The following is a 13083-nucleotide window of genomic DNA, read 5'->3' on the forward strand; positions in this document are numbered from 1 at the left end:
TCCTATAGAACATTTGTGGGCAGAATTGAAAAAGCATGTGCGAGCAAGGAGGCCTACAAACCTGACTCAGTTACACCAGCTCTGTCAGGAGGCATGGGCCAAAATTCACCCAACTTATTGTGGGAAGCTTGTGGAAGGCTACCCAAAACGTTTGACCCAATTTAAACAATTTAAAGGCAATGCTACCAAATACTAATTGAGTGTATGTAAACTTCTGACCCACTGGGAATGTGATGAAAGAAATAAAAGCTGAAATAATTCATTCTCTCTGCTATTATTCTGACATTTCACATTCTTAAAATAAAGTGGTGATCCCAACTGACCTAAAACAGGGAATTTTTCCTCTGATTAAATGTCAGGAATTGTAAAAAAAAATAATTTTAAATGTATTTGGCTAAGGTGGAATTTTTCCTTGGATTAAATGTCAGGAATTGTAAAAAAAAATGAGTTTAAATTTATTTGTCTAAGGTGTGTGTAAACTTCCAACTTCAACAGTACCTTGGGTTGTAGTTTTCTCTTTATTGTGTCCCCGGCAACGGCAACTGTCCGATGATGACAGAAACGTTCTTTCTTGCCTTGCATTGGTAAAGTGTGAGTGTTGTCTTCAGCACAGTTGCGAAGTACAACGGCTGTGCAGTTGCCTTATGTTGCGCAGAGGGAGGGAGCTCCCGTCTCGCTTTGTTCTCCCATGGTGGCCGACTAGGATCATTTTATTTGCAAGCAACTTGTTCGTCAACGACAGTGAAGTGAAAATGTTTTTGTTTATGGTGACGTTTCTCCCCCTTGCCAACGTAAGGTTCCACAAGCCTCATCACCACGTTCTCCACCAGCCACACGCCACAAGCCACACGCCACCAGCCACACGCCACCAGCCACACGCCACCACCCACACGCCACCAGCCACATGCCACCAGCCACATGCCACCAGCCACACGCCACCAGCCACACGCCACACGCCACCAGCCACACGCCACCAGCCACACGCCACACGCCACCAGCCAAACGCCACACGCCACCAGCCACACGCCACCAGTCACCAGCCATATGTCACCAGACAGATTGTAGCAATACAACATATGTTAGAACACTGTGAGGAGTCGAACTAGATCATATATCATGTATCATGTATCATGTACTCTATAGATCATAGGGTCTGACAGTATAATGACTAGATGTTATCTGTATCATGTACTCTACACATCATAGGGTCTGATAGGAGGCACCATGTACAGCCGTGGCCAAAGGTTTTGAGAATGACAAAAATATAAATGCTCACAAAGTCTGCTGCCTCAGTTTGTATGATGGCAATTTGCATATACTCCAGAATGTTATGAAGAGTGATCAGATGAATTGCAAAGTCCCTCTTTGCCATGCAAATAAACTGAATCCCCAAAAAACATTTCCACTGCATTTCAGCCCTGCCACAAAAGGACCAGCTGACATCATGTCAGTGATTCTCTCGTTAACACAGGTGTGAGTGTTGACGAGGACAAGGCTGGAGATCACTCTGTCATGCTGATTGAGTTCCAATAACAGACTGGAAGCTTCAAAAGGAGGGTGGTGCTTGGAATCATTGTTCTTCCTCTGTCAAACATGGTTACCTGCAAGGAAACACATGCCGTCATCATTGCTTTGCACAAAAAGGGCTTCACAGGCAAGGATATTGCTGCCAGTAAGATTGCACCTAAATCAACCATTTATTGGATCATCAAGAACTTCAAGGAGAGCGGTGCAATTGTTGTGAAGAAGGCTTCAGGGCGGCCAAGAAAGTCCAGCAAGCGCCAGGACCGTCTCCTAGAGTTGATTCAGCTGCGGGATCGGGGCACCACCAGTCCAGAGCTTGCTCAAGAATGGCAGCAGGCAGGTGTGAGTGCATCTGCATGCACAGTGAGGTGAAGACTTTTGGAGGATGGCCTGGTGTCAATAAGGGCAGCAAAGAAGCCACTTCTCTCCAGGAAAAAACATCAGGTACAGACTGATATTCTGCAAAAGGTACAGGGATTGGACTGCTGAGGACTGGGGTAAAGTCATTTTCTCTGATGAATCCCCTTTCCGATTGTTTGGGGCATCCGGAAAAAAGCTTGTCCGGAGAAGACAAGGTGAGCGCTACCATCAGTCCTGTGTCATGCCAACAGTAAAGCATCCTGAGACCATTCATGTGTGGGGTTGCTTCTCAGCCAAGGGAGTGGGCTCACTCACAATTTTGCCTAAGAACACAGCCATGAATAAAGAATGTTACCAACATATCCTCTGAGAGCAACTTCTCCCAACCATCCAGGAACAGTTTGTTGACGAACAATGCCTTTTCCAGCATGATGGAGCACCTTGCCATAAGGCAAAAGTGATAACTAAGTGGCTCGGGGAACAAAACATCAATATTTTGGGTCCATGGCCAGGAAACTCCCCAGACCTTAATCCCATTGAGAACTCGTGGTCAATCCTCAAGAGGTGGGTGGACAAACAAAACCCCACAAATTCTGACAAACTCCAAGCATTGATTATGCAAGAATGGGCTGCCATCAGTCAGGATGTGGCCCAGAAGTTAATTGACAGCGTGCCAGGGCGGATTGCAGAGGTCTTGAAAAAGAAGGGTCAACACTGCAAATATTGACTCTGCATCAACTTCATGTACTGTAATTGTCAAAAGCCTTTGACACTTATGAAATGCTTGTAATTATACTTCAGAATTCCATAGTAACATCTGACAAAAATATATAAAGACACTGAAGCAGCAAACTTTGTGGAAATTAATATTTGTGTCATTCTCAAAACTTTTGGCCACGACTGTAGAAAAAAGGGGCCATCTTCTCAAAAAATGGCTTGTGATAAAAATATAAATTCCATTTCAAAGCATCCTTTCTCCCAATGAAGTTTCTATGTGAGAATTGCCATAAAAAAACATATTTTCGCTCTACACCTGCGCGCGTGTGTGTGTGTGTCTGCGTTGTTCATACCTGGTCCAGAGCAGTCCAGCGTTGGCCGAGGTCCCAGTTACACCCACCATAGCTGCAAGCATCAGTCTCCTCCTACTGGTCCCACCCCTTACAGCCTCACCATGGTAACGCCTTGACAACTGCACGAGCCCCACAACCGCCGCCGACAACGCCCGCAAGCGGTACATTCTGCAGAGAGAGAGAGAGAGAGAGAGAGAGAGAGAGAGAGAGAGAGAGAGAGAGAGAGAGAGAGAGAGACAGAGACAGAGACAGAGACAGAGACAGAGACAGAGAAAGAGAGACACAGAGAGAGAGAGACAGAGAGACAGAGAGAGAGAGAGAGAGACAGAGAGAGAGAGAGACAGAGAGCCAGAGAGAGAGACAGAGACAGAGAGACAGAGAAAGAGACAGAGAGAGACAGAGAGACAGAGAGAGAGAGACAGAGAAAGAGACAGAGAGACACAGAGAGAGAGAGAGACAGAGAGAGACAGAGAGAGAGAGAGAGAGAGAGACAGAGACAGAGACAGAGAGAGAGAGAGATACAGAGACAGAGACAGAAAAGGAGAAATGTGTAGTGAAATAGCATGTGGAACATTCAGGGTCTAAACTCATCAACCTTCAGACAGAAGAGTTTAACACTGGAGTTCAACAAAAATCTTAAAGATGTTGACGTCATCATTCTGCAGGAGACATGGTGTAAGGCTGATATTGTCACTCACTGTCCCACAGGCTACAGAGAGGTCATTGTGCCGTCACAGAAATACAGCTCTGTCAATAGAGGCAGAGACTCTGGAGGACTGATCATTTGGTACAAATCCGAACTACAAAATCTAAATGATCCCCTCAAAATTGATAAATATCACATTTCGTTAAAACTGAAAAAAGAACTTGTACTGACAGAAAAAACGTGTTCCGTTGCGCAATATATATCCCCCCTCAGAATCCCCATATTACTCAGAGGAGATCTTCCCCAGCCTTGAGGAAGAGACGTGCCATTTCCAGGACCAGGGAAATGTGCTCGTTTGTGGAGATACAAATGCGCACACAGGAACACTACCTGATCTAACGAGCACACGAGGGGACAGCTTTATTACAGGCCATACTGTTTCTAACTGTCTTCATCTCCCCCATAGAAACAACAGTGACAACACCATCAACAACAACAGAAGGGATCTGTTACAGCTCTGTAGAAGCCTGGGTCTGTACTTTGTCAATGGTAGGTTACGGGGGGACTCTTTGGGGAGATTCACCTACTGCTCACCTCTTGGCCACAGTACAGTAGACTATATGATCACAGACATGGACCCTTTCTCTCTCAGCTCATTCACTGTCAAGCCACTAACACCTCTGTCTGATCACAGCCAAATTACGTTGTTCCTCAAAAGAACAGACCTGGAAACAACCACACATTCACAGCCCAGTAAGCTGTACAACATCAGAAATTCATACAGATGGGCCAAAAACAGCACAACATTTTATTTAACTATGCAAGTCAGAACAAATTCTTATTTACAGTGACGGCCTACCAGGAAACAGTGGGTTAACTGCCTTGTTAAGGGGCAGAACGACAGATTTTTACCTTATCAGCTCGGGGATTTGATACAGCAACCTTTTGGTTACTGGCCCAACACTCTAACCACTAGTCTCCCTACTCTAACCACTAGGCTACCTGTCTCTAACCACTAGGCTACCTGTCTCTAACCACTAGGCTACCTGTCTCTAACCACTAGGCTACCTGTCTCTAACCACTAGGCTACCTGCTCTAACCACTAGGCTACCTGTCTCTAACCACTAGTCTACCTGTCTCTAACCACTAGGCTACCTACTCTAACCGCTAGTCTACCTGTCTCTAACCACTAGGCTACCTGTCTCTAACCACTAGGCTACCTGCTCTAACCACTAGGCTACCTGTCTCTAACCACTAGGCTACCTGTCTCTAACCACTAGGCTACCCGTCTCTAACCACTAGGCTACCTGTCTCTAACCACTAGGCTACCTGCTCTAACCACTAGGCTACCTGTCTCTAACCACTAGGCTACCTGCCTCTAACCACTAGGCTACCTGTCTCTAACCACTAGGCTACCTGCCTCTAACCACTAGGCTACCTGTCTCTAACCACTAGGCTACCTGCTCTAACCACTAGGCTACCTGTCTCTAACCACTATGCTACCTGCCTCTAACCACTAGGCTACCTGTCTCTAACCACTAGGCTACCTGCTCTAACCACTAGGCTACCTGTCTCTAACCACTATGCTACCTGTCTCTAACCACTAGGCTACCTGTCTCTAACCACTAGGCTACCTGCCGCCCCAAATACCAGAAAGCAACCAATAAATCCAAACATTTTCTGGATAGCACATCCACTCACAGTAAAGAAGGCATCAATCTAGCAGTAAAAAACAACTATATATTCAGGTAAACAGCAAAAGAAGCACAACTGAAATTGATTAAAAAAAAGAAAACCAAAAAGTCCACAGATGACAACTGGTTTCAAATCAAATCAAAGTTTATTTCTCACGTGCGCCGAATACAACAGTGTAATACAGTGAAATGCTTACTTACAGGCTCTAACCAATAGTGCGAAAAAAGGTGTGTGTGTGTGTGTGTGTGCGTGCGTGCGTGCGTGCGTGCGTGTGTGTGTGTAAGTAAGTAAAGAAATAAAACAACAGTAAAAAGACATTTGAAAATAAGAGTAGCAAGGCTATATACAGACACAGGTTAGTCAGGCTGATTGAGGTAGTATGTACATGAATGTATGGTTAAAGAGACTATGCATATATGATGAACAGAGAGGAGCTGTAGCATTAAAAAGAGGGGTTGGGGGGCACACAATACAAATAGTCTGGGTAACCATTTGGTTACCTGTTCAGGAGTCTTATGGCTTGGGGATAAAAACTGTTGAGAAGCCTTTTTGTCCTAGACTTGGCACTCCGGTACCGCTTGTAGAGAGAACAGTCTATGACTGGGGAGGCTGGGGTCTTTGACAATTTTTAGGGCCTTCCTCTGACACTGCCTGGTGTCAGAGGAAGCCAAAACAGACAAGAGACTCCACCACACACAGGACTGTTCCCTCTCAACTCCTATAGAACGCATGCCGTTTGGTTTGAGGCAGTTTACTGTGAGGGTAGCACACCTGGGCTTTGGGGAACATGTCTGGTCTACTTAGTGGAAAGTAATCTTTAAAAAAAAAAAGGGAGCTTTACACTTGATCTGTGAAAACCCCCAGTCACGACGAAAGCTCTGCACTGTATTGTGGGGAAATGTGATTTTTACCAGCTGGGGGCACAGGGGGGGCTCTCCTTCTCTCTGATCATCCTGCCAGGACTGTGTGTGTGTGCATGGCTCCTTCTCTCTGATCATCCTGCCAGAAGTTTATAACTTCTTTACAAGACTAAAGAGGCCCAGGGAATCCCAGAATGATCCTTTTCCTCTCTAAAAATATCCCTCCCTCGGTAACCTCCCCAACACAGACAGCACTGATTTATAAACCTAAACTCCTGAACTTGAAAACGTCCTTATCCTCCACACCACCAGAGACAAGACACAAAACTGATATAGGTCTAATCACCTCCAGGCTAGACTCTCTCTCTCTCTCTCTCTCTCTCTCTCTCTCTCTCTCTTCCTCTTTCTCTGTCTCTCTCACTCACTCTCTCTCACTCTCTCTCTCTGTCTCTCTGTCTCTCTCTCTTCCTCTTTCTCTGTCTCTCTCGCTCGCTCTCTCACTCACTCTCTCTCACTCTTTCTCTCTCTCTCTGTCTCTCTGTCTCTCTCTCTTCCTCTTTCTCTCTCTCTTTCTCTCTCCTCTCTCTCTCCAATGTCTCTCCTCTCTCTCTATATATATCTCTATCTCTCTCTCTCTCTCTCTCTCTCTGTCTCTCTGTCTCTCTCTCAACCTCAGTGGGAGCACACACACAATGTTTCTCATCTTGTAGATGTCTGACTGACTTAGTCTTATACCTCAGTCTTTTACCTTTCCAAGGTCAACTAAGATGATGAAGGAGACAGCAGAGATCTGACTCCCGTGAAGTTACATTCTATATTTCGAGAGAGACCACTACCACCCGCCCATAACATAATTTAGCAGACGCTCTTATCCAGAGCGACTTACAGTAGTGAATGTATACATTTCATACATTTAATTATGCTTTTGCTTTTTTTTGTACTGGCCCCCCATGGGAATCGAACCCACAACCCTCACGTTGCACACACCATGCTCTACCAACTGAGCCACAGGATGTCCATAATAGTTAGTTAAGCTAATTGACCCCCCCCCATTTGTTTTGTACACTGCTGTTTATTATCTATGCATAGTCACTTCACCCCCAACTACATGTACAAATTACCTCAACTAACCTGTACTCCAGCACATTGACTCTGTACCGGTACCTCCTGTATATAGCCTCCACATTGACTCTGTACCGTAACAAATCAAATCAAATTAAATGTATTTATATAGCCCTTCGTACATCAGCTGAAATCTCAAAGTGCTGTACAGAAACCCAGCCTAAAACCCCAAACAGCAAGCAATGAATGTGAAAGAAGCACGGTGGCTGGGAAAAACTCCCTAGGAAAAACTCCTGAGAAAGGCCAAAAACCTAGGAAGAAACCTAGAGAGGAACCAGGCTATGAGGGGTGGCCAGTCCTCTTCTGGCTGTGCCGGGTGGATATTATAACAGAACATAGTCAAGATGTAACACCCTGTATATAGCCTCCACATTGACTCTGTACCGGTTCCCCCTTGTATATAGCCTCCACATTGACTCTGTACCGGTTCCCCCTTGTATATAGCCTCCACATTGACTCTGTACCGGTACCGCCTGTATATAGTCTCCACATTGACTCTGTACCGGTACCCCCTGTATATAGCCTCCACATTGACTCTGTACCGGTACCCCCTGTATATAGCCTCCACATTGACTCTGTACCGGTACCCCCTGTATATAGCCTCCACATTGACTCTGTACCTATACCCCCTGTACATAGCCTCCACATTGACTCTGTACCGGTACCCCCTGTATATAGCCTCCACATTGACTCTTTACCGTAACACCCTGTATATAGCCTCCACATTGACTCTGTACCGGTACCCCCTGTATATAGCCTCCACATTGACTCTGTACCAGTACCCCCTGTATATAGCCTCCACATTGACTCTGTACTGTAACACCCTGTATATAGCCTCCACATTGACTCTGTACTGTAACACCCTGTATATAGCCTCCACATTGACTCTGTACCGGTACCCCCTGTATATAGCCTCCACATTGACTCTGTACTGTAACACCCTGTATATAGCCTCCACATTGACTCTGTACTGTAACACCCTGTATATAGCCTCCACATTGACTCTGTACCGGTACCCCCTGTATATAGCCTCCACATTGACTCTGTACCAGTACCCCCTGTATATAGCCTCCACATTGACTCTGTATCGGTACCCCCTGTATATAGCCTCCACATTGACTCTGTACCGGTACCCCCTGTATATAGCCTCCACATTGACTCTGTACCAGTACCCCCTGTATATAGCCTCCACATTGACTCTGTACCAGTACCCCCTGTTTATAGCCTCCACATTGACTCTGTACTGTAACACCCTGTATATAGCCTCCACATTGACTCTGTACTGTAACACCCTGTATATAGCCTCCACATTGACTCTGTACCGGTACCCCCTGTATATAGCCTCCACATTGACTCTGTACCAGTTCCCCTGTATATAGCCTCCACATTGACTCTGTACCGGTACCGCCTGTATATAGTCTCCACATTGACTCTTTACCGGTACCCCCTGTATATAGTCTCCACATTGACTCTGTACCGGTTCCCCCTGTATATAGCCTCCACATTGACTCTGTACCGGTACCCCCTGTATATAGCCTCCACATTGACTCTGTACCGGTACCCCCTGTATATAGCCTCCACATTGACTCTGTATCGGTACCCCCTGTATATAGCCTCCACATTGACTCTGTACCGGTACCCCCTGTATATAGTCTCCACATTGACTCTGTACTGGTACACCCTGTATATAGCCTCCACACTGACTCTGTACCAGTACCCCCTGTATATAGCCTCCACATTGACTCTGTACCAGTACCCCCTGTTTATAGCCTCCACATTGACTCTGTACTGTAACACCCTGTATATAGCCTCCACATTGACTCTGTACCTATACCCCCTGTACATAGCCTCCACATTGACTCTGTACCGGTACCCCCTGTATATAGCCTCCACATTGACTCTTTACCGTAACACCCTGTATATAGCCTCCACATTGACTCTGTACCGGTACCCCCTGTATATAGCCTCCACATTGACTCTGTACCAGTACCCCCTGTATATAGCCTCCACATTGACTCTGTACTGTAACACCCTGTATATAGCCTCCACATTGACTCTGTACTGTAACACCCTGTATATAGCCTCCACATTGACTCTGTACCGGTACCCCCTGTATATAGCCTCCACATTGACTCTGTACTGTAACACCCTGTATATAGCCTCCACATTGACTCTGTACTGTAACACCCTGTATATAGCCTCCACATTGACTCTGTACCGGTACCCCCTGTATATAGCCTCCACATTGACTCTGTACCAGTACCCCCTGTATATAGCCTCCACATTGACTCTGTATCGGTACCCCCTGTATATAGCCTCCACATTGACTCTGTACCGGTACCCCCTGTATATAGCCTCCACATTGACTCTGTACCAGTACCCCCTGTATATAGCCTCCACATTGACTCTGTACCAGTACCCCCTGTTTATAGCCTCCACATTGACTCTGTACTGTAACACCCTGTATATAGCCTCCACATTGACTCTGTACTGTAACACCCTGTATATAGCCTCCACATTGACTCTGTACCGGTACCCCCTGTATATAGCCTCCACATTGACTCTGTACCAGTTCCCCCTGTATATAGCCTCCACATTGACTCTGTACCGGTACCGCCTGTATATAGTCTCCACATTGACTCTTTACCGGTACCCCCTGTATATAGTCTCCACATTGACTCTGTACCGGTTCCCCCTGTATATAGCCTCCACATTGACTCTGTACCGGTACCCCCTGTATATAGCCTCCACATTGACTCTGTACCGGTACCCCCTGTATATAGCCTCCACATTGACTCTGTATCGGTACCCCCTGTATATAGCCTCCACATTGACTCTGTACCGGTACCCCCTGTATATAGTCTCCACATTGACTCTGTACTGGTACACCCTGTATATAGCCTCCACATTGACTCTGTACCAGTACCCCCTGTATATAGCCTCCACATTGACTCTGTACCAGTACCCCCTGTTTATAGCCTCCACATTGACTCTGTACTGTAACACCCTGTATATAGCCTCCACATTGACTCTGTACTGTAACACCCTGTATATAGCCTCCACATTGACTCTGTACCGGTACCCCCTGTATATAGCCTCCACATTGACTCTGTACCAGTTCCCCCTGTATATAGCCTCCACATTGACTCTGTACCGGTACCCCCTGTATATAGTCTCCACATTGACTCTGTACCGGTTCCCCCTGTATATAGCCTCCACATTGACTCTGTACCGGTACCCCCTGTATATAGCCTCCACATTGACTCTGTACCGGTACCCCCTGTATATAGCCTCCACATTGACTCTGTATCGGTACCCCCTGTATATAGCCTCCACATTGACTCTGTACCGGTACCCCCTGTATATAGTCTCCACATTGACTCTGTACTGGTACACCCTGTATATAGCCTCCACATTGACTCTGTACCGGTACACCCTGTATATAGACTCCACATTGACTCTGTACCGTAACACCCTGTATATAGCCTCCACATTGACTCTGTACCGTAACACCCTGTATATAGCCTCCACATTGACTCTGTACCGTAACACCCTGTATATAGCCTCCACATTGACTCTGTACCGTAACACCCTGTATATAGCCTCCACATTGACTCTGTACCGTAACACCCTGTATATAGCCTCCACATTGACTCTGTACCGTAACACCCTGTATATAGCCTCCACATTGACTCTGTACCGTAACACCCTGTATATAGCCTCCACATTGACTCTGTACCGTAACACCCTGTATATAGCCTCCACATTGACTCTGTACCGTAATACCCTGTATATAGCCTCCTATACAGTTATTTTATTGTGTTACTTTATGTACTTTTTTTTAACTTTATTAAATATTTTCTTAACTCTTAACTCACTGTTGGTTAAGGGCTTGTTAGTAAGTGTAACAGTATAACCTTCCGTCCCTCTCCTCGCCCCAACCTGGGCTCGAATCAGGGACCCTCTGCACACATCAACAACTGACACCCCATGAAGCATTGTTACCCATCGCAGCCCTTGCAGAGCAATTAGCGCGCATCACCGCTAACTAACTAGACATTTCACATCGGTTACATAAGCATTTCAAGGTCTATACTATTCGGCATATGTGACAAATAACGTTTGATTTTAATATTAAAAACATAATCAATAGTACATTTTCTAGTTAAATGTCAATACTAGACAGTGTGATAATAATAATAACTAAGCCTTGAAACATCATATTCAGGGCTACACTTGTTTGTTCACAAAGCAGAAAAGATCCCTGGACAGAGAATAAAGCAATATGTTTGTAAAGTCTGACAAGCGGACAGCTGTTCCAGCTGTTCCACAAGATACTGTCTGAAATAACGCTAAACGCAATGCCGCTGGTAAACTTGTCGATAATGTTGTGTATGGTCTCTGACAATAATAACAAGGTCTATTTTATTATTTCACGCTGTCTAGAGTAGTATAGTTAACTACTAACTAACTTCTGCTTGACCAATTTGATATAACAAACAAGTAGGTGATGTGAACCTCATCGGAGAGTCTCTCTGACCATTAACGTTAGTTAAACTAGCAGGTTAAACAACTACTGCACAGATAGCTGCTGTAAATCATATGAAAACGGACTAAAACACGGTTGTTTTGCTACTTACTTTAGTTTGTAGAATTACAACCGGTCCTTGAAACGTTTGTGCGTGAAGATGTTTTGTCTTTCTGCTCGACCGCCCGGTCCCAGCACACGCCCCGTCCCAGACGGCGATACGGAGACCGGGGCCGTCGACGGTAGGACCTCACCTGGAAACATTCCACCCTGGGTGCGGCTGAGCAGCACGGAATGTGTTATAAACAACTAGACATTTAATGTTCATGTGTACATATGTCTCTCTTATGTGGTCAGATTTACTGTATTTTTTTATTTTTATTTTTTCTTTAACCTTAATTTAAGTAGGAAAGTCTAGGTAAAGCACTGTAAAAGTGGTCATAATTAAGATGTGGCTGAGCTATTTGCTTGTTCCCAGTCTACAGGATGGAGCTACAGAGAATAAGCCTATGGCTGCTCCCAAATGGCAATGTAGTGCACTACTTTTGGCAAAAGCTCTACGGGTCCTGGTCAAAAGTAGCACACCATAAGATAATAGGGTGCCATTTGGTACACATCATTTGCCTTTGCACAGTGAGTACTGTAGAGGGGTCAGTATATGTTGCTATGGTAACAGTGAGTACTTTAGAGGGGGTCAGTATATGTTGCTATGGTAACAGTGAGTACTGTAGAGGGGTCAGTATATGTTGCTATGGTAACAGTGAGTACTGTAGAGGGGGTCAGTATATGTTGCTATGGTAACAGTGAGTACTGTAGAGGGGTCAGTATATGTTGCTATGGTAACAGTGAGTACTGTAGAGGGGTCAGTATATGTTGCTATGGTAACAGTGAGTACTGTAGAGGGGTCAGTATATGTTGCTATGGTAACAGTGAGTACTGTAGAGGGGGTCAGTATATGTTGCTATGGTAACAGTGAGTACTGTAGCGGGGTCAGTATATGTTGCTATGGTAACAGTGAGTACTGTAGAGGGGTCAGTATATGTTGCTATGGTAACAGTGAGTACTGTAGAGGGGGTCAGTATATGTTGCTATGGTAACAGTGAGTACTGTAGCGGGGTCAGTATATGTTGCTATGGTAACAGTGAGTACTGTAGAGGGGTCAGTATATAATGACCTTGACTGTCTCTACTGTAATGTGATGACCTTGACTGTCACATTGCCATGACAGCGCTGGAACTTTCATCTTGGCTAAATGCTGTTTTAAGACACACACACACA

The 13083-nt window shown here is 45.4% G+C and overlaps 1 protein-coding gene across 1 annotated transcript in view; it reads right to left on the minus strand.

Annotated features, from left to right (window-relative positions):
- LOC115184229 (calcium uptake protein 1, mitochondrial-like) overlaps nt 1–12339 on the minus strand; it is a gene marked incomplete at its 3' end in the record, with an annotated part of 43537 nt that extends 31198 nt beyond the window's left edge. Inside the window, exons 1-2 of the mRNA XM_029745256.1 lie at nt 11918–12339; nt 2955–3122 (exon numbers count right to left, since the gene is read on the minus strand). Coding sequence (XP_029601116.1) covers nt 2955–3121 — 167 coding nt within the window. The remainder of the gene's footprint in view (nt 1–2954; nt 3123–11917) is intronic.
- Nucleotides 12340–13083: the final 744 nt, after the last annotated feature.

This window comes from Salmo trutta, unplaced genomic scaffold, assembly GCF_901001165.1.
Source record: "Salmo trutta unplaced genomic scaffold, fSalTru1.1, whole genome shotgun sequence".
Classification (NCBI taxonomy): Eukaryota; Metazoa; Chordata; class Actinopteri; order Salmoniformes; family Salmonidae; genus Salmo; species Salmo trutta.